The sequence below is a fragment of the Suncus etruscus genome, chromosome 3 (genome assembly GCF_024139225.1).
Source record: "Suncus etruscus isolate mSunEtr1 chromosome 3, mSunEtr1.pri.cur, whole genome shotgun sequence".
NCBI classification, from domain to species: Eukaryota; Metazoa; Chordata; class Mammalia; order Eulipotyphla; family Soricidae; genus Suncus; species Suncus etruscus.
Window position 1 is genome coordinate 21,087,083 of NC_064850.1, and position 21,615 is coordinate 21,108,697.

General features: G+C 49.3%; 1 protein-coding gene across 2 annotated transcripts in view; it reads left to right on the plus strand.

Annotated features, from left to right (window-relative positions):
- The first annotated feature begins 1,178 nt into the window (after positions 1-1,178).
- Positions 1,179-21,615, plus strand: part of TMEM63C (transmembrane protein 63C) — a 56,921-nt gene continuing 36,484 nt past the window's right edge. For both annotated transcript variants that reach the window (XM_049770357.1, XM_049770356.1), the window contains exons 1-4: positions 1,179-1,292; positions 18,080-18,237; positions 18,902-18,981; positions 19,370-19,451. In XM_049770357.1, the coding sequence (XP_049626314.1) occupies positions 18,097-18,237; positions 18,902-18,981; positions 19,370-19,451 (303 nt within the window). In that variant the 5' untranslated portion in view covers positions 1,179-1,292; positions 18,080-18,096. The remainder of the gene's footprint in view (positions 1,293-18,079; positions 18,238-18,901; positions 18,982-19,369; positions 19,452-21,615) is intronic.

The following is a 21,615-nucleotide window of genomic DNA, read 5'->3' on the forward strand; positions in this document are numbered from 1 at the left end:
CAGTGTTATAAGCCTATCTCCTGGCTCAGTGCTCAGAGAACAAGCCCCCCTCCTCCTATTTTTGGCCCCCACCTGCTGGTGGCTCAGGGGTTATTCCTGACTGCACTGAGGAATTAATCCTGGTGGTGCTCAGGAGACATTATGGAATGCTGGGGCTTGAACTCAGATCAGCAATGTACATGGCAAATGCTTTATATACCAGGGGTGGTGAACAAGTTCAACACAAAGAGCCAAAATTTTAAACTGAGAGAGTCAGAGAGCCACACCACGCATGACCTGCCAAAACAGACAAACACACAAATGCATATAATTTTAACAATAACCTATGAAGCACATATTGCATTTTTGCCATTTTGAGTGAGGTTCAAAAATCCTGTTAGGCACCTCTGCTATATACTATCACTCCAGGTCTCTGCTCCCTCTCTGCTCCCCTTCCCCCTTTTTGCTGTGATGACTAGGAACTGTGTCCACACTTAGTTGTTCTTGCCTGGGGCTGTACACTTTTAACTATGGTATTTTCACACTTGAGTGGAATTTTCACAGTTGAGGGGGTGTAATTGCATTCTTTTTCTTTTCTTTTTTTTTTTATTATTGAAGTAGGCTTACCTAGGAAATCTGAGAACATAGGCAAGAGAGAGGTAAAAAAGAAATCAAAAATAGAGCAATAATACCCTCCATGTTGGAATGTGGGGGCTGACCTGCAGAATGGAGCACTGAGGTTGCACACATGCATGTGTGGTAGAGATCACATACTCTTCTGGGGCCAGGGGTTCCAGATAACAGAGCTACAGGGATCATGCTTGATGCATATCAGCTACATTGGGGATCAAACTCGAAGCTTCCTGCTTTACAAGGCAGCATTATTTGCTGCTGAGTCTCTTCCCAGGCAGCCCCACTTATGGTGCTTGGCCCATGGCCTTCCTCCCCTCAAACAGTGCTCACCTGGAATGAAGGGTAGTTTTGGGGATCACTCATCCAGGGTGAAGTGGGGAAAAAGGGTTGGGGCTGGGATATAGACAAGTTACTGAAAGTGGTCTCAGCTGTGGACTGGTGTGTTGGAACTGGAAGGGTCTGGTCTATTGGGTATGGGGAGGAGTCATGGGTGGACAGAGGAGTCCTGGACCCCTCAGTTCCCTGTCCTGAGTGTCCTCTCTTGTCCTGGTGCCACAGAACCTTGGAGGAGCCACCCCGTGGCCAGGAGTCATCTGGGCCACTTCACTCACCAGAAGCCCCTTTCCTAAGGGCAGATCCAGAGGAGAGAGCCCCAGAGTGCTCCGTGCTCACCACCCCAGGTAGGTGTTCCCCTGTCTGCTAAGACTGAGCTGCTTGTCGTCCCAGGGCCATGCCCTAACCCAGTCTACAACCTGTCTCTTCAGAGGTCACTCTCCCGGGGAAGCTGGTTCCTGAGCTTCAGAAAGAGATCCCTTGTCTCTGTGGCCTTAATAGCACCCCATACCTCCTAGCTAGCTGCTGGCTGCCTACTTTGTGACTGTGGAGTCACAAACCTGGTTTATGACAGGCTGGAGCCCCACTAGTAATGGTCTCCTGAGTGGTCTCCTGGCTTGTTCCATACTCTCCTCAGGCAGGGATCAGGACTGGAAGCATCTCCCTCAGAAGTTTCATATCGTTCCTCAGCATCCCTCAGAGCAAAAGTGTGGTTTAAAATGGCACTTTGGGGCATCTCAGAGCAAGTAGGGCAAACCCCATGGAGGGAGAGAGCCCAGGACACCCTGGTGTCAGGCCTCCTCTCTGGAACTCAGCTGTAGCCTCCTGCGCCCTCCTCTGCTCCCTTTCCTCAACTTCTCTTTCCCTGCTGCTCTGGCAACTCCTCTGTTCTAGTTCGGGCAGGAAGCTGTGAAAAGCAGATGTAAAAAATGAGAGGGGCCTCCTTCCCTGTGTAAGTCAATAATCAATCACAAAGAAGCAAAGAGTTGAGTGGCAACCCCTGGATATGGGTTTGATCTGAGAGGGCCGTCACATTCTCCTTCCACATGAGTGGGGACATGATCTTGCAGAGGCTGGTGCTAAACTTGGCCTTGCTTTTTATGGGGCATCTCAGGGACCAGCCAGAAAGCTCTGCTTGAGATGGGTCTCATTGTTCAGATTCAAGAACTGTGGGTTCTTGTTTCCGGGAGAAGATTCTGCTCTGGCATGGTCACAGCCAAGGGGGTGAAGGGTTCCATCTTGTCTGGATAGAGGAAGTGGCTGTACTGGACCTCAGCCCTGCTCTAGCCTCAAAGAGGGGAAGATGGGGAAATGCAGGTCCCAACTCCACCACCCACAGCCTGGTAATCTCTTTCTCTCTGACAAACAGAAATAAGAACAGCACCCCAGGTGAAGGTCAGAGTGGGCATCTGTCTGTACCTGCAACATGCATGTTAGTCCTGGTCCTTCCAATAGTCTCTTTCCTGTGCCGCTGGCTGCCTGGTTTCCCTTTGTTTGCCCTCTCCTGCTCTGAAATTATTATGACTCCCCATTATCTACTGACTGGTGAGGATCTCAGGGGCAGAAACGAGATCATTTCCCTTGTCCAAAGCCAGGAATCCATCATGTGGGCTGAGAGATAGGCATCTTTCTCTCTGCAAGGAGATGAAGTCCCAGCAAAGGAGCTGTAGCTGACCTGCTGGACACAGAGCCCAGAGCTATAGCCATGCTGCCTGAGCACGTCAAAGTGAGGACACTTGGCCACTGGCCAGAGCAGTCATGGCCGTGATCACTGATAAAGCTTCAGTCTGATGAGCTCAGCTGCAGGCAGACATGAGGCCATTGTGCTTCCTTCTCACCAGGAGTCGTCAGAATCATGTCTACTGAGCTGGGGGTGGGTTGGCGAATGGCAGAGAACACCTATGTCTTGGTGCCTGGAGGGAGAACTTGCTGAGGCAGGAGGTTGGTCCAGGACCATGGGGTTGGCACAGGACAGATTTTTTTTTGTTTTGTTTTTTTGTTTTTTGTTTTTGGGTCACATCCAGCAGTGCTCAGGGGTTACTCCTGGCTCTATGCTCAGAAATCACTCTTGGCAGGCTCAGGGGACCATATGGGATGCTGGGATTCAAACCATCAACCTTCCGCATGAAAGGCAAACACTTACCTCCATGCTATCTCTCCGACCCCACGGACAGATTGTTTTCTGAACCAGCTCCTCACCTCATGGACAACCTGGGCCTTGTTTGGGAACTCCTAGGAACCTTCTCCTCTTCCTCCTTTCTTCTGCTTCCTTCTTCTTCTACTCCTCTTTCTGCTTCTCCTCATCCTCTTCCTCCTCCTCTTCTTTTTTCTTTTCCTCCTCCTCCTCCTCCTTTTATTATTTTGGTTTTCGGGCCACACTCTGCAGTAATCAGAGTGTGCTAGTGGTCTGGCCCCATTGAATTATTTTGGGCCACACTCAAGGGATAACCAAGACTTAGTCCTGACTCTGTGCTCAGGGGTCACCATATGTGGTTGAACTTGGGTTGGCTGCATGTAAGTCAAGTGCTATAATGCTTGTACTATTTCTCTTTCCCCTCTATTTTTCTTTTCTTTTTTCCCCTCCTCCTTTTTTCGGTTTGTGGGACATTCCTGGCAGTGCTGAGGACCCATGCAGTGCCAGGACAGGAACCTGGGCCTGCAGCCTGCAAAACACATGGGCTTCAGCCCTCTGAGCTCTCTCCCTGGCTTCTATTTTGCTTTTCATAGCTGAAATTTCTTTCCGGCTTGGCGCTCACTCCCAGATGCAGGAAAGCGGTTGGTGTATTTTGGCAGCAGGGATGACAGGAGGAGCAGTTTAACCTTCCCAGGCTGCTGGCTGGGGTGAGAGGTGCCTGGGGAAGAAACAAGAGTTCTGTCTGTCTGGCTGAGATTTTTCCCATTCGTGTTGCCAAGCTGGGAAGGCAGGAGTGAAGTGACAGGAAGGGGCAAACCGCAGTGGGCTGATACGTGCAGGCTGGCATTTTCTCCCAAGTCGTTGAACAAATAAGTGATTTGTTAGAATGCCAGGCACTGGCATCAGTCAGCAGTAAGAAATCAGACCAAGTTGCTGCCTTTAGGGATTTCACTGTAAGTTGGGGATGGAAGGTAGACAGAAAGCGGGCATGAAGGGAAATACCATGGGAAGCAGAGCAGGGCCACCAGGACAAGCCATACTTCACAGGGTGAGTATGAGATGCCAGTTGTCTGCTCCCTGGGTTGTTCCCGCAAAGAAACCCAGGATCTCAGAATAAGGACCAGGAACCTTTCCTGAGACCTGAGGATAGAAGCAAAAATCTAGAAGTCCTCCTAGTTCCAGTCTGAAACCTCTTGGTCAGCGCCCAGCAAGTCATTCACTTGGAGATTCAGGACCTCTAGGTCTGGCCACATCCTGCCTTACCCTTTCCCCTCCTCTCTGCAGTCTGTCTGCCCTTCTGAAATACTCTGCCCTCTGCTCACCTCCTTTTCTCATTTGTCTTTTTTTGCCCCAACTCTCCCTGCCCTATGGGTTTCTGTCAACCCATACAGGCCACCTAAGGACCTCTCTGAAGCTGAACCTAACGCCCAGAACTATGGCCTTTGAGTCCCCTGATGCAAGCCCTGGACCTCCCTCTACCAGGGGCCTTCCATGCTGGTGAAAAATGACCTTTCACCCTATGGCCATCAAGCTCACTGGAAGTGCCATTGGCAAGGCAACTGGAGGGAGGAGCAAGTGGAGAGTATTCCTAGCATGTCCTGTGCTCCCCCAGACACTCACTGCAAGGAGAGTGGTCTCTTCAGTGGCCCTGCCCACCTGCTTCCTGTTATCTGATAGGAGCACTGACCATTGCTCTGTTCAGGGCAGCTCTACCTGCAGGGTCCGAGTGACTTTTTTGACCACCCCACCCAGGGTGCCAAGTGAGGCAGGTCTCTTTTCTGGGGCATGGGCTCAGAGGAGACCCACAATCCAGGAGCCACATGGAGTGGAGGAAAGAGTGTGGTGGTCATGGTAGTGTCCAGAGTTTATCTAGCCCTCTCTTCAAGGTGAATCATCAGGCTGGACATACAGAGGTATAAGACATTCACTTACCTTCCATGACACATCCAGGACTCAGGCTTGAATCCTACCAGGATGATCTCTCCGCACCAACTCCCCAAGTTCAGTGCAAGCCAGGAATAGCCCCTGAGTGCCCCCAGATGTCAGAATCCCACCCTCCCAAAGAAAGACTAACCATCATCCACAAATCTGTAACAAAAGCCCCACCAGGGCCCTCTATGACACTCTGGCCCTTTGGGACTTGGGACCCCTTGGATCCTAGGTCCTGTAAAGTCACATGACCCAAACAGCCCTCAGTGGCTGCCATAGGGTCTCCAGCACTGCTGGGACATCTGTAACTCCAGAGCCTCTCATCTGTTTGCCGTGTAGTGTGCCTGGCTCTGGCTCTCTAGACAGATGGAACTAAGCCCAGTGTCCTCCCATCTCGTCCCACTCCTGAAGGGAAATTGCTTTAACAACAGGGGGACTCCAACTCCCACAGGGATGAGTCTCTGTGCCATCATTTGGGAGAGTCTTGCTCCCTCTTCTCAACCCTTCTCTGCCACACCTGCTGGCTTGCTCTCCTTCCCCAAGTCCCAAACATCCTGTCTCACCCCTGCCTTCTTACCAGCAGTTGCACTTAGAATGAGAATTTGATTGTCAGGGCCTATAGCTCCTTTAATCACAGTAATTCTTATCTCATTCCGGGATGTGGAACAGTAGTTGAACACTAATCTTGGTTCAATCCGCAGGACCACACAAAATTCTGGTTAATAAAAATTAATTAAATTAAAATCTTAATAATTTAATTAATTAAAAAATAAGCAGATATAATAGTTTCCCTCTTAAGGTAGTGGTAAAGGTTAAAAGAGGCTCAGGGCTGGAGAGATTGTGCAGCAGGGAAGTTTGCCTTGTACATCTGACCCAGATTCAATCCCAGTCACCCCAAATGGTCCCCTGAGCCCTCCAAGAGTTAGCCCTGAGTCCTGAGAGATTACTCTCAGAGGAGTAACCTCAGAGCGTCACTGAGTCTATCTCAGAATACCCCCTCCAACCAAGTAAGTAGGCTTCAATGTGGTCACTGCTGTCCATCCTTCTTTTTAAATTTATTTAAAGAAAATATATCACATAGTTTCATAGCTGAACACAATATGTTTATTTCCAGAGAAGTGAGAGCAAAGTTATTATTAAAAGTAGAATAGAAAGAAAAAAATAAAAAGGAAAAAAAAAGAGAAGAAATAAAATACAAGAAGTACAGTAGCAAGCACATTTGTGAAAATTATTGTATCTCCAATGAATTCAATGAATACAATAGCAGAAGGTTTAGTAAGCTCTTGTTAGTTTTCTGTTAGGTTACATTGGTGTGTTCCTATAGGGATGACAGCATAGGACAAATGAAGTTGTCCAGAAATTCAAAGCATTATTATTGATACTACAACTTTTAGAGGTGTGTATTCAGCTGCCAGGCTTCCTAAAAGAAGGAACATACAGGGGGGATGGTGCCTGCACTTGCTTCAAAAAACCCGGGGGATATCAACTCCCAAACCATCACATTTAAAGTTTGGTCAAATTGGTTTCCTTGAAGGGAATTGTAGATGGTCACAGATGAGGCAGGGCCATCAGGGAAATGTGATGCTGAGTGATGAAGGCAGCAGATGTGGCTCTGGCAGGGTGGGGGTTTGGCCCACCTTCTTCTCCCAAGATGGCCAGACTTCTGCTGAGCAGCCAATGTACCCTTGATTTTTCACAGCTTGATTTACATCTCTTTTGAGAAAAGAATGGGTCATCGAGCTGGCCCTGTGTGACCATGGTCCACTGTCCACTGTCCATTTTTGTTTTGTTTTGTTTTTGTTTTTGGGTCATACTTGGTGGCATTCAGGGGTTACTCCTGGCTCTCTGCTCAGAAATCCCTCCTGGCAGGCACAGTGGACCATATGGGAAGCCGAGATTTAAACCACCATCCTTGTGCATGCAAGGTAAACACCCTACCTCCATGCTATCTCTCCGGACCCCAACTGTCCATTCTTTAAGAGCTGCCCTGGCAGTTCCTCTCCAGGCAGCCTTTGGGGATTATCTAGGATGAATCAGGGTTAATCTGATGCTTTTTCTCTGGGCTTTCAGCACCTCCTCACCAGTTTTGAATAACCATCAGAATCTTTTTTGTTTTGTTTTGTTTTTGTTTTTGGGACACACCCGGCAGCGCTCAGGGGTTACTCCTGGCTCTGCTCAGAAACCGCTCCTGGCAGGCTCAGGGGACCATATGGGATGCCAACATTCCAACCACCGACCTTCTGCATGCAAGGCAAATACCTTACCTCCATACTATCTCTCTAGCCCCACCATCAGAATCTTGTGCCTGAACTCTAAGATGATCTGATGCGGGGTACAGGGGTAACCCCATTTCTGCTGAATTGAGAGCAAAGTGCTTCTCTAAAACGCAGGTGGGTATCATAGAGACTAACAGGGGAGGGGGTTGCCAGGTCTGACTTTTTCAGGGCCTGCTCTGAGAGCTCAGACTTCCAGTACTGAGGTCCCAGAGGAGGAAGAAGGGGATCCTGAGACACATTCCCCAACATACACACATAGACACAACACACATAGCTGGACACACATTATAGATACGCATGTAGAGACCCACTATTTCTTTCCTGTAATATACCCACAGGTGACTTCACACTGCTCTGGCAGTGGTCCTCAAACTTTTTAAACAGGGGGCCAGTTTACTGTCACTCAGACCATTGGAGGGCTAGACTATAGTAAAAACATAAACTCTGAACAAATTCCTATGCACACTGCATATATTTTATTTTGAAGTGAAGAAACAAAACAGGAACAAATATAATAGTGGCCCATGGGCCTTAGTCTGAGGACCACTGCTTTAGAGTCTATAAATGTAAAACTGAGTTGAATTATGGAGCTGAGGGACTGAACTTGTTCTCATGTATACAAGGCAGCTTATTACCATGAAACAATGCCAGTCCCTGTACCCTCTCTGGGTCTTTATTCAATAGGTATCACTGTGGCTTTCTTGGTCTCCAGTCAAGGGGCAAGAGCAAGATCCTGTGAGAGGCAGGTGTTTCAATTAAGGAGACCAGGGACCCCTAGAAATAGAGAGACCTTGTGGAATACAAAGTGCTGGTTGGATCATGCTTCCTTCCCCTGCCCACCCTCATTGTTCTATGCAGAGCCATTGATGCTTTTTCTTTACTCTGGTGGGTGTTGATAGCCTCCCACTTTCCTTAGCTTGCAGCCACATCCCTCCTGTCTCAACCTGGTTTTCACAAGGTTGGCTTCCCCGAGTGCCCATATCACCACTCCCAAGGACCCTAGTCATTGGACTGTGGACCTTCATTTAATGTCTAGGAGAACCTCATATATTTTTTTAGCTCACTACAGCTGCTGAGATTATTTCTAAATGAGGTGATATTTGGTGGTTCTAGAGAGACATGACTTTCTAGAGAACCCAGAACTTACTTCCTAGGATCCAAAGTGTCTGGTTATGGGAACAGACAGACAAACCCCTCACAATGAGCACTGGGGCCCTAAGGGAGAACAAGTACCAATGTCAGCCACCTGTCCATCTGCTCTTCCCCCAAATAGATTTCTCCTATCCTTCTATTCAAGCAGCCATTCTGCTTGGTTTCACTTCTTCTGGGTTTTGATTGATTAGTTTGATTTGATTTGTACAGAGGCAGGAATCTAACTACCATGAAAAGCTCATCTTCCTCTGCCTGTGCCTACCTCCTCTCCCCTAGGGAACTGAAGTCCATATGCCAGAGCCCCTGGAGCTGCTCTCTCTGCATGCGCCCACACTTCCATCTGCTCTCCAGTACTCATCCTCCACCCTTACAGTGCTCAGACTCCTCACACCAGGTTGACTCTGTGTTCCCTGAGGGCATCAGCTGCAGCTTATTTCTGGGCTCCAGATCTCAACCTGCTCTGCCTACATATTAGCATCTCAGCCATACCAGGTTGGCTCTGTGTAGGGCTAACCTCCGGTTCAGCCTCATTCTGACCATGGGAGAAGGGCTTAGGGACAGAACCTTTGACCTTACATCCTTAAAATGGGACACCATCCCCTCACAAACTCATCTTGGGGACCCAAGAAGCTGGGGTGCCATCACACCAGGCAGCTTGCTGGTTCTGGGTGGGGGCTGAGTCTGGGTATTCTCTGATGGGGAGACCCCTCCCCTGCCTGTGTATTGTTCTCCCGCTCCCTGGATGGTCAGGATCAGGTTGGGAGAGAACATGGGAATGGGGGGGCTACCCGGCACCCCAGCAGGCTTTGCTACCAGACGGCTCTGTTCAGACTGGTTTCCACGGAGACAGGAATCAGCCGCTCCTGGGGGGGGGAACTGAAGTCTGTAGCTTTACCCAGTTGGGGTGGGAAATGCCTGTGCCAGCTCGTTTTAGATAAAATGAGCCACTTTTTCCCCCCTCGATCTAAACAGAGAGGAATGTTTGGGTCCGGATTTTAATGGACACCCCAATCTGCTGCTAGGGCAGAGCCTGGAAAAGCTGGGCAGCACTCAGAAGGCCAGGGAACGGTCAGCCAGCAACTCCCTCTTGCACCTCTGTGCCCCAGGGCTCGGCTGGCAATTTGCATCTTCTCAGCCCAGACACTGTGGACATGATCTTGGGTTCTGGATGGGAGCCTGAGCTTGCTGCCAGGAGCAGCGTCACAGCACCAGGGAGATGGGGAACACAGGAGCCAGCTGTTTGCTGTGTCATGCCCTAGAGTGATGGGTGTTCTCAGCACTGTATGGCCAGGAGGCAGCACACCACTGGGTGAACCACGCTCAGTGCCAGGCTATGCTCTGTGCAACGCCAACGCGCTGTGTGGTGTCATGGAAAAGGGCTCACATGCTGTGTGACCTGCTGCTCTTCGTCCATGTCCCTGAGGTTTCAGGCTGGGCAATGACAGCAAATATATTTTGTGCCTGAAAGGAAATGTGCAATGGTGGACTTGGAAACTTCTTATTTCTCTTTGCTTCCTTCACCATGAGAATCTTGGTTTGGACCAACTGAAATTCGCTTTTGATACTGACTGATGGTGGTAGGAAGAGTGGGGAGAGAAGGTCTCAAGGTGACAAGGCCAGCTCGTCTCTGTAGATCTGTCACTGCTGTGTAAGGAAGGCCCCCAGTCTCTCCCTGGCAGTGCCCCAGCTCTCAGTTCTGAGGTCCAGAGGCCCAGGGCTGCTTTGAGGAGATATTGATCTAGGGATGGAGATATGAGGGCCTTGGGGAGCCGCCTTGGCCTTGACCTTCCTGCCCCTGACTCTGAGGGGAGAGGGGAGAGGTGGCTACACAGAAGCCATAGACCTCTTCCCCTGGAAATGGGAGCTGATCACATGGAGAGTGCTAGGAAATGAGAAACAGGACTTGAACAGAGGAAAGAGGAGGAAAGCTGGTCACATACACAGACCTTCCTTCCTTCTCAGTGTTTATTTCTTGGAGGTGCAGCTGCCTAAGTGTGTTCTGGGGGTGCAGAGGCAACTCCCAGTGGTTCTTAGGCAGCTGTGTAAGAGGTTCTCCACTTACCTCCTGTAATCAATGGGGCTTCATCTCTGTGTTTATTTGGGTGGAATATAGAATAGCGGTGTGGATTAGATGCCCTGGGATCAGGTCCCTCTGCCTCTGACTGATCAATCTATGCCAGTAATTCTTCATCCAGAAGCTGAGATAATAGAATTCCCCCCACCCCAATACAAGTCTTTGCACAAGGAGGAAAAATCACTCTAGGAACTTTAAGGAAAACAATAATGAGAGGAATGACAGAGCCAACTGGGTTCACCAAGAGGGTCTTCAGAGCAGTACTGAGTCTCCAGACTTTATACCCCTTACCTATAATCAGGGATTGGGGAACCCTGACTTCTTACCTCCCAGCCCCAGAAGCAAGATATAGCCCCAGGCTGCTGTTAGAAGGCCTTCCTCCCTCAGTCTCACTCTCAGCGGAACACAGCTCTGATTCGAATGAGAAGGTGCTGCCTCCCTGCTTGGGCCATAAGTATCTCCCTTAACTGAGGTTTTATTGAGAAGTGATAGTACAGCGATTAGGGCACTTGCTTTGCACACAACTGATGCGGGTTTAATCCCTGGCATCCCAATGGTCCTCCTGAGCCCACAGAATTATTTTTGAGTGCAGAGCCAAGAGTACCCTTGAGCATTGCCAGGTGTGCCCCTCCCCCCCCCAAAAAAAACCCAAGTCTCCCTTATTTGTACCAAGATTCCCGGCTTGTGTTGGGAATGGTGCTTTTTACTTCCAGCTTCTGAAGAGGTTCTCCTTTTACAGTGGGACTGTGCCATAGAAGAAGGTGGAAAAGGATGCTGAAATCTTTGGATTATCCACCCTGCAGGCTTATTGGATCTGTTAGAGACTTGGCACAGTGTTTGGCATAGAGAACCCATTCATAGCTTTAGTGTTCCTGGTTAAGCCTGGGACACCACTCCTGCCTGGATCTGTAAAGCCCTAGCAGTGAGACTGGCGCTATTTATGGTTCTTAGCATCCTTCTGTCAACCCCAGCCAGAGGTTGCCTCATTATTTTAGCAGCAGTCAGTCTTCAGATTTATTTCTTTGGGATATAACTCTTTGTAATAATTGTAACCTCATTTGTTTATTTTATGTACTGTTAAAGCACTGAATACATTTTTGAACTTAAAACAAATTAGGCAAAATTTAGGAGTACATATTCACAGATACAGCCACACAAAAACACAATCGGGGACTCAAGAGAACATAAAGGTTAAGGTACATGTTTCTGGGGCCGGAGAGATAGCATGGAGGTAAGGTGTTTGCCTTTCATGCAGGAGGTCATCAGTTCGAATCCCGGCGTCCCATATGGTCCCCCGTGCCTGCCAGGAGCAATTTCTGAGCGTGAAGCTAGAAATAACCCCTGAGCACTGCCGGGTGTGAGCCAAAAACCACAAAAAAAAAAAAAAAGGTACATGTTTCTTTTTTTTTCTTTTTTTCTTTATTTTAACATGCACATTTACTTTGTCCCTCGAGCCCCCAGATTGTAGTACATTATAATATTTCTTACACAAAGCAATCCAAAGCCACAAAATTAACATTAAAAGCTGTAGTATTGTTGACACAATTGATCATAATACAATAATTCATTCAGAATTAGTCAAAGGAGCACAGCAAAGACTGTGTTAGTGTGGAAATTGTTTGCATAGGCCCAGCAAAATATAGGGGACATGGAAAGAAAAGGGTACATGTTTCTTATAGCCAACCTTAGTTTGATTCCCAGAATCATATAGTTTCCCAAATAGGCCAGGTGAAGCCCTGCTTCTGACACAAGAGTGGCCTAGGTAATTCCTGGCGCCAAAGGACCCATGGAGCACCAGATCATCAGCCCTTATATTTAGCCATCAGACCATCTGGCTGAAAATCTTTAGGAGGAGAACCCAGGTCTCCTAAGCACTCCTTGAGAGCCCCCCAAAAATAAAAAACCAAATCAGTCCCACATCATAGCTAAGTAACTTATTTTTTGTTTTGGGGCCACTTAGTGCTTAGAGATCACTCCTGGCATGTTCAGGAACTATCTGGGTTGCCAGGGATTGAACACAGGTCCTCTGAGTGCAAGGCAAGTGGTCTATCTGCTATATTATCATATCAGCCACCTAGTTTAGTAAGTCTGATGTGGTCATTTCCAACACAAAGGATTCCTTTGACCGTTTGAAAAGTAGTTGGAGGGGAAATCAAGTGGTACTCCTCTGCATTCACCTCCTGCTGAGCATCAGAGATGATTGAAGGAGGCAGAAAACAGTTTGTGGAGTCCAAGGCCACAATCCACTTGGCTATTGCTCATCCTTTACACAGAGGTCTCTGGGCACTTGCTCTGCCCTAATGCTGACCCTGGCAGAAGGATTCTTTTATATATCTTATAGAAGAGGAAGCTTTGAGAAGGTGAAAATTCAGAGGTAAATGAACACCCTACTTTCTGCTATCAGATCACAGGCTTCCTTTACTTCATTCTATGGCCCTAGGGAGTGAGATGAGGACCCTAGGAATATGGGACTGCTACTGAGTGAGCAAGTCAGTGCTATCAGCATCCTATCCACCCATGCAAATCACCCCAGTTTCTCTCTGTGTGTGGCCTTTGGAAAGAATCACCAGTTCTTTGAGGATGATGCCATGCTAGCATTGAGAGGAATGGAAAAAGGCTCAAGTGAGAACCCCAGTTAATTTGGATATTTATTCTTTCAGGCCACACCTGTCATTTTTCAAGCATGACTTCTGGTCGGGTGCTCGGTGGTCATTTCTGGTGGTGCTCAAGGGACCATCTGCAGTGCTGTGGATCCAACCAGGGTCCCCAGCGTACAGAGCACATTCTTGAGCTCACTAGCTGTTCTCTTGTGCCCTAAGCAAGCTGGTTCTGAGATGGGAAGTGCTTATCAAAAAATAGAAGTTATTAATAAGATTGGCCCCTGTCCAGAACTTCCCAGACCACCACGCCCATCTGACTTGACCCCGAATGTCCAGGGGACAGTGCTGACCTGGCTGTTGACTGTAGCTGGACCTAGGCCAGAAGCCTGGATGGAAGCCCTGGGCCAGCACAGTGAGGATTCTCTTCAAAGGCTGAGTGTGACCTTTACACAGAACTTTGCTTGTGCTGCCATGCCTCCAAGCTTTGCTAGCCACGGCAGGCCAGGATGAGGGAGATTTGATATAGTGTACTGACCCTGTTGGCAGGCAAGGGTCAACTTCTTTTCCCCAGTGCATTCAGAACCAAGGGCTTTTCCACCAGCTGTTGACCAGGAAAGAACACCTCCCAGGCTGATGACCAGAGAGATTTTATTCCATTCCTACAATGCTTATATAGGACAAGAGGAACAGGGATATGTGCAGGTTCGCAGGAATTACCAGGGCAATTGCAGTGCCTGGGAGAAGAGAAGCATAAACATTGGAGTGTAGGAATAGCTCAGGAGCAACACAGTATTGATACATAACTTCTCCTTTAACCAGAGTTCTCTCTCTATGAGAACAGCCTGGACTCAAGCCCAGTTAGGAACCAGTAACCATGGAGGGGAATGGCTCCCTTCTGGGCTGTTCTTCCCCACATCTCTGGAACAGTGTTTCTGAGACTTTCACCTCAAGGATAATTCCTGGAACAGTTACTTTAAGGGGTTCCATCTGCCAGGCGGTTCAGGAACAGTGTCACAGGGGGATCCAATAGTATAGGATGGAAGAAAGACCCAGATTCCCCATTTGGTGTTGTGTGCAGATGGGATCCAGACTCACAGCCAGAGAGGCCAGATGATAGTACAGTGGATAACTTTCATGCCCCCAATTTGAGTTCAATCCCTGTCATCCCATATGGTTTCCCAAGCTAGGGGCAGGGGAGCACTTCCTTCATATTTGTGGCCCAGTTGAGCCTGCACCGAGCCCGCCCTGTTACATGGACCCTACTCTTCTCCAGATTTGGCTTGTAGCAGGGGCTTTTCCAGACAGCAGCAGCAGCAGCCTGGGCCATTTTTCTGACAACAACTCTCTCCCCAGATCCTCAAAGGCCACCACCTCCCTGGGGAGGCCCCGCGGGTTAGTCATTGCAGGGCCTGAGCGAGGCTTTCCACAAACGCTCAGCCCTTCTTGATGGCAGGAGCAAAGAGAGAGAGAGGGTGGACAGCCAAGATGCTTGGGGTGAGTGAGAAGTAAGAGCAGGACTTGAGTGGCAAAGAGAAGCCTCCAGAACCTTCTCAGAGCTGCATGGTGGTGAGGCCTGGTCACAGCTAGGACCCACCCTTTCATTTTCCTACACTAAACCATGAGGTCACAGCACTCTGTGGCCTCACCAAATCTTTCCCATTCTCATACAGCTATGGCCAGCTGCTAAAAATCCTGTCCTTGTTTTGAAGGTTTGGTGTTGTACTCTTCTTCAGAAGATGCACGTAGACCCTCATCTCTAATCTGTGCAGACCCTCACCTCACACCACACAGACACATAGCTTGGCACAGGTCAGAGATGTATACAGAGGGTTCCATGGCAAACTTTCCAGAAGGGTGCACAGAACAGCTTTTAAGATCTTTCAGAGGGCCTAGGGCTGAGGAGACAACTCAGAGGGCAGAACTGGGAGCCCCAGGTTTAATCCTCAGCACACCTGGTCTGGGGGGGGGGGTTCTGCTGGAAGTGGTCTTCCAGCACTACCAGTTATGAAAAGTCTCCTTTAAAAATCTGCAGTTGGGTTTGATCCCATATGATCTCCCAAGCCTTAATAATTTCTAAGTGCTGAGCCAGGAGTAATCCCTCTGCATTGGGTGTGGCCACAAAAGAATTAAAAAAAAAATCTGAGGGTAGGACAGAGCAGTCGTACAGCTGCTAGGGTACTTGCCCTGCATGCAATTGACCTAGGTTCAACCTCATGAGTTTTTTTCAAAGTTTAGGTTTTGGCACCTGCAAGGAACCTGTGAGGGAAAATGGAAAACCAAGCCACAGACAGAAATATGAGGGATCTCTTGAGTCAAAACATGGAGAAGGAGCCCCATGAATTGATGCTGCCAGATAGAAGGGCCTGATTGCAATATCCTGTGATTTCTCTACTATCTCTGTTCTTTTTTTTTTTTTTTTTTTGGTTTTTGGGCCACACCCGGTGACACTCAGGGGTTACTCCTGGCTATGCGCTCAGAAGTCGCTCCTGGCTTGGGGGACCATATGGGACGCCGGGGGATTGAACCGAGGTCCGTCCGAGGCTAGCGCAGGCAAGCAGGCACCTTACCTCCAGCGCCACCGCCCGGCCCCTATCTCTGTTCTTTTTGTTTGTGAGCCATACTTGGTGGTACTGGCCCTGCACTCAGAGATCACTCCTGGCATTGCTCAGGGGACCATATGGGAAACCAGGGATCCAACTCAGGTTGACTGTGTTCGAGACAAGCACCCTACCCACTGTGCTATCTCTCTGGTTCCAGCTCTGCTGCCTCTATTCCTTTATAGCAACTGAGATCTGGCTTGAACCCGTGTGAGAGAACTCAGTCTTAGTAGGAGAAATCAAGATCTACTGGACCTAAGTCTCTGCCCTTTCCCCATCACAGCACCTGCTCCCCACCCCTAAGTCCTCCAGCTGTTTTCCCCCATCCCTCCTCACTGACCAAGTTCCTGGACTCTGCCTGCAGTGCTTGTCCCTTCCCCTCAAGCTCTCTGTTCTATTTTTTCTCTCTGAGGCTTTGCTCAAATGTCACCTTCTCAGAAAGGGCCCCTTTACAGTTTGAGTCTTGTCCTCCTCTCTGCATCTGGTACCCGCTGGAATCCCAGAGGGCTGATTTGTCTTGTTTTCTGATGTGTCTCCAATTTGGATCTGTGCATCACAGTTGCTCAGCAAATATTTGTTGAAGTTTCTCTGGAACAGGAGCAGAGACTTTCTAGGGTAGGAAAAAGCCTGGAGCATCATAGAGGGAACTCTTATAGTCAGAACCACCTTAGGCTAAACCGACAAATACCCCTGTGTCCACCTTTCTTTCTCTTTCTTTCCTTTTTCCTTCCTTCCTTCCTTCCTTCCTTCCTTCCTTCCTTCCTTCCTTCCTTCCTTCCTTCCTTCCTTCTTCCTTCCTTCCTTTCTTCTTCCTTCCTTCCTTTCTCCTTCCTTCCTTTCTTTCTTCCTTTTTCTTTTCTTTTTTTTTTTTTTTTTTTTGGTGGGGTCATACCCAGTGGTGTTCAGAGGTTGCAGCCCCTCTGTCTGCATTCAGGAATTTCTCCTGACAGTGCTCAGAGCACCATATGGGATGCTGGAGATCAAACCTGGGTTGGCCACATGCAAGGCAAGCACCTACCTTTTATACTTTCTCTCCAGCCCTACTTATTATCCACTCTTCTTCCTCTGAAGACTCTCCTTTCCTTTTCCTTTTTCTCTTTATTCCCTTTCCTCTTTCCTTTTCTTTTTCCTTTCCTTTCTTTCCTCCCTTCCCTTCTCTAATTTTTGACAGGGGCAGTAGGGCAGGGATCTCTCAAGCAGTGCTCAGGAGATCACTCAGGGCCCCCTGTGGGGCCCATCAACAATTCTCAGTCACCTGGGCCAGTGGTTCAGAGCAAGAGCCCAAGTAGGCAGTGCTGCTCATTTTTAGACTCAGGGACAAACCGGCACCATTCTTCAGTGCTCCGGGTCTCCAGGGCCATACCCATTGATGCTTGGGTGCTGGGGATGGAATCCAGGTTTGCATGCACCCTAACCCCTGCCCTAGAACCTTGGCTCTGAAGAATCTCATATGCATGAGCATTTGAGTCTCCCCCAAAAGCCCAGACTCCTGGGGGTGGCCTCAGGTTCTAGAGCAGGTGCAGAACTTCTTGGATCAAGTTCAGATTTGGACAGTGGTGTTCACTAACTCCTACTTGTGCCAGGCACATCTTCTATCTTATCCTCATTTCAAGCCATGGTCTATCTTGCAAGCTGGAGCTGAGAGTCGCAGCTGATAGAAATGATCATCTTGAAAGACATTCTTGCAATAATTTTCAGAGACAAAAGAGAGGAGGGCTGGAAGGTTCAGCTCATGGCATTGAAGCTCACCACAAAGCGTGATGAGTGCAGTTAGAGAAATAACTACATTGAGAACTATCCTAACAATATGAATGAATGAGGGAGGTAGAAAGCCTGTCTAGAGTACAGGCGGGGTGGGGTGGGGAGGAAGGATATTTGGGACATTGATGATGGAAATGTTGCACCAGTGAAGGGGGGTGATCTTTACATGACTGAAACCCAACCACAGTCATGTTTGTATTCAAGGGGTTTAAATAATGATATTAATTTAAAAATAAAAGAAAAAGAAATGATCATCTGTGCAGTCATGTGTCTCCAAGACCTGAGATGCCCACTTGGAGACCTAAACTACTGCTGGGGATTGGGTTTGTATTTAAACACATAGGGTTCAAATAGCCCAACTTAGGAAGAGGCACTGGGATGTGTGTTTCACAGTTTAGGGTAAAGTAAGGGACACAGAGGCATGGTTTCCCAGGAAGTTTGTGTGGCTGAGGCTGAAGGAGCTGAGGGTGCATGTTGGGCTGCCTGTCCTGCCTGCTGAGCTCTGCACTGATGCAGAGATGTTACACTCAGGCACCTTCTCCCAGAGCATGTAGGGTCTGCCATGGGGGTCGGGAACCTGCTTCTGACCTGGAGGCCTCTGTACCCAACAGGCAGGCAGCCTCCCAGGATGACAGACTCTGTGGACTTGATGGGAAAGACCTCGAACACCACTGTAGGACAATGCTTCAATTCCCAGAGCACAGTCCTGGAGGGCCAGCCCTTCGGGGGTATCCCCACCGTGCTGATCATCAACATATTTTTGTGGCTGGTAAGTTCTGGGCACTGCGGGAAGCAGGTGGTGAGACTGCAGCCAGGACAGATGGTTCGAACGTGTACGAATGATGCGGTGGTGGCAGTTGTCCAAACAGCCACCAGATGCCTGGTGAGAGCCAGTGAGGATGTTACAACTGCTGGGGACAGCTTGAAGGGGCTTCAAAGCAGAGAGTGCTGCAGAGGCGGGCAGGAATCCCAGGATCAGATCCCAAGGCCCATCTGGAAGCTCTTGAAGTTCCTTCCCTCCTCCATTGCCAATTTTTCCTGGGTTGTCTTTATCCCTTTGACTGTTACCATGTCCCTCAGCTACTGTCAGAGCCTCCATTGAGGTCTGGGAGGCTGCTGAGGACTGGGAAACTGCTTAAAAAAATACATGACCCCTTCCCCAACAAGCACCCCAAAGAGCACCTTATAAGTCATGTGGGAATGTAGGGGGTGACCCAGGAAAAGGCACCCCTCTTTTGGGGGGTTTGGGCCACACCTAGAAATACTCAGGGCTCGGTGCTCAGGGATCACTCCTGGCAGGCTCAGAGGATCACCTGGGATGCTGGGGATCAAGTCCAGTTTAACTGCATGCAAGGCAAGTGCCCTTCCCACTGTGTTATTACTCCACCCCACTGCTGGCTTCTCTTACCCTGTCTCTTTTTTTCTGGCTGTAGCTCATCATTGTGGCTTACTCCTTCCTCCGAAAAGCCGCCTGGGACTATGGGCGCCTGGGACTACTGATACACAATGATAGGTGAGGGGAAGCTGGGGTCGGCATCGCCCGTCATGTCCCAGGGGAAGCTGCTGTGACAGGCACCCATGGCGGGGCTGGCATGGTCTCTGTCCCTAGTGTCTCTGTCATCACTGAGGTGGTGGGGAGGCAGTCCCTACTGGCCCCCGTTTGCTCACATCTTAACTCTCTGGGATGCTGACCCCCAAACCCCGAGGTGCATGTCCTCCTGGGAGTGGAGGGCGTAGAGCCTGTGTGCAGCCCAGGAGTGGGGACATGGCTGTTTCGGGGTGGCATGCGGCCTGTGGCCCTGGGCCCTGTGTGTGTGCGTTTGGCTTCGTGGATGAGATCAAGACCCAGCCCTGAGACTTCACCTCTCCTTTCCTGCCTCTGTACCTCCTCTTGGCCACAGCCTCACGTCTCTGGTTTTTGGGGATCAGAGTGAGAGATCGTCTCCCTCCGATGTGTCCCTGGAGATGGAGCACAAGGACAAGGTAAGTATAGGTGGGGAGAGGCGGGTAACAGCTGTGGGTGTGAAGGGAGGAGGGTGCTCATCTTTGAGGGGAGGGTCTCAGGTTGGCCAGCAGACCCACCCATGAGAACATGAGCCAGGCACTTTCCTCACTGAGCCTCAGTTTCCCCAGTAGAAAGGTGGAGCTATTCACCGTCTAGGGTCCGCACAGTAATATTTCAGAGGGATTTGCCTCTCCTCAGAAGAGCGCATTGTATTTCCAAGCCTGTAGCCCTGCAGCCTGAGTAGCTGACGGACTATTCTCCTGCCATGTTTTGCTGTGATTGTCTGTTGCTCCAAGCTATGCCAATCTAAATTTTCATTCCTTGGTCACGGGGAAGTATAACTGAGGGAAGGGACCCCAGACTTCCCTTGTCTCCCCTCACCCCAATTGCCCAGCTCCCTCACCCCATCCTAGCAAAACTCCTGAGAGAATGTCTCTGCTTCCCACTCTTCAGACCTTCAGATGTAGCCATCACCCCATCACCATGTCCAGATCCCCCCTCCAGGTTACCGAACCCTCTGCTATGATGTCCTAGGACCTTTGCTCAACGTCCACTTCAGACACTTCTGCCCCACCGATTCTTCTGGCTGCTCCTTCTGAGTTGCCCTGTCTCTGCTTCTCCTGCACCCCTTTTCCTAGCATCTGCAGTAACCCATAGTTGACCCATCTGTATCTCCTCTGCACTCCTCTGGGTCCCCTGACCTCCACACCCACAGGCCTGTGGTCTTCCAGTAAATTCTAGGACCCAAGTCCAGTATGAGTGTATGCAGGCAGGCTGGGGTTCTGGGAACTCAGCTCTGATTGGCTACCCCCCATACCCTTTAGCTGTTCACAGCTCCCATCCCAGCAGTCTCCATGCCTGACCAGGGCAGGAGTGGAGCACTGGATGGAGGCTTCACCTCAACTGCTGCCACATCCTTCTGAGTAGCTACTGCCTCAGGCCCTGACTCAAAGCTTCCTTCAGAGGTCAGGTGCCCCTGGGAAGTCCATTTGTTCCAGAGTCTCTGAGGCCCCTGATCCCTTCTCATGAATTTGCTTCCTTGGGTTTTCTAAGAGAAGCCCCTCAGAGGCTCGCTCAGGAGTGCAGGTTGGGAGATAGGGGTGGATGAGGCTGCCATGCCCTCCTGAGTGTACCCCCTGCACCTCCACCTGCTCACCTGGAAACTCCCCTTTGGGTCTTAAAGAGGCTTCCTCTCTCTGCTCAGTAGGCACCTTGCAAAGCATCTGTTTTGGCAGCTTCTCTGGAATGAGAAATCAGAACTGTCATCTCTCTTTTTTTCTCCTCCTCCTCCTCCTCTTTCTTCTTCTTCTTCTTCTTCTTCTTCTTCTTCTTCTTCTTCTTCTTCTTCTTCTTCTTCTTCTTCTTCTTCTTCTTCCTCCTCCTTCTCCTCTTCTCCTTTCTTCTTCTTTTCTTCCTCTTCCTCTCTTCTTCTTTCCTTTCTCCTCCTTTCCTTCTTTCTTCCTCTTCCTTCTCTTCTGCTTCTTCTGCTTCTCTGCTTCTTCTCCTCCTCCTCCTCTTCTTCCTTCTCCTTCTCCTCTTCCTCTACCTTCTCCTTTTCCTCTTCCTCCTTCCCTTCTTTCTCATCTTCCCCTCCTCCTTCTCCTCCTTCTCTTTCTCCTTTTCTCTTCCTTCTTCTATTCCTCCTTCTCCTCTTCCATCCTCTTCCTCCTCCTCTTCTTTTTCCTCCTCCTCCTCCTCCCCCTCCTCTCTTTCTCCCTGCTGTGTTTTTGCTCTTTTGGTGGAGTTGGGGACTATGCTTTGGGCCATACCCAGTGGTTCCAGGGCTTACTCTGGCTCTGTACTGAAGGATAACCCCCAGCAGTGCTGAGGGGGAATCATATACTTAGGGGGTACCAGGAATTGAGCTGCTGAGGTTAGCCCAGTGTAAGGCAAGTGCTTTACCTGCTGCACTATTTCTCCATCCCATGACTTTGTGTTTGGAAACATCACTTTGGTCATTTATTTGGATTTTTTAAAAAATACAGTAGCAAAAATCTACTTGTATTTTCTTTACAAAATTTAAGGAGGAAAATCTTTTTTTTTTTTTTCACAGATGGAATGTTCAAAGGGAAAAGGGTTGAGTAGGGTATAGAGGGAGGCGGGTGCAGGCAGGCCCTTGTATGCATGCAGCCAAGATTGGGG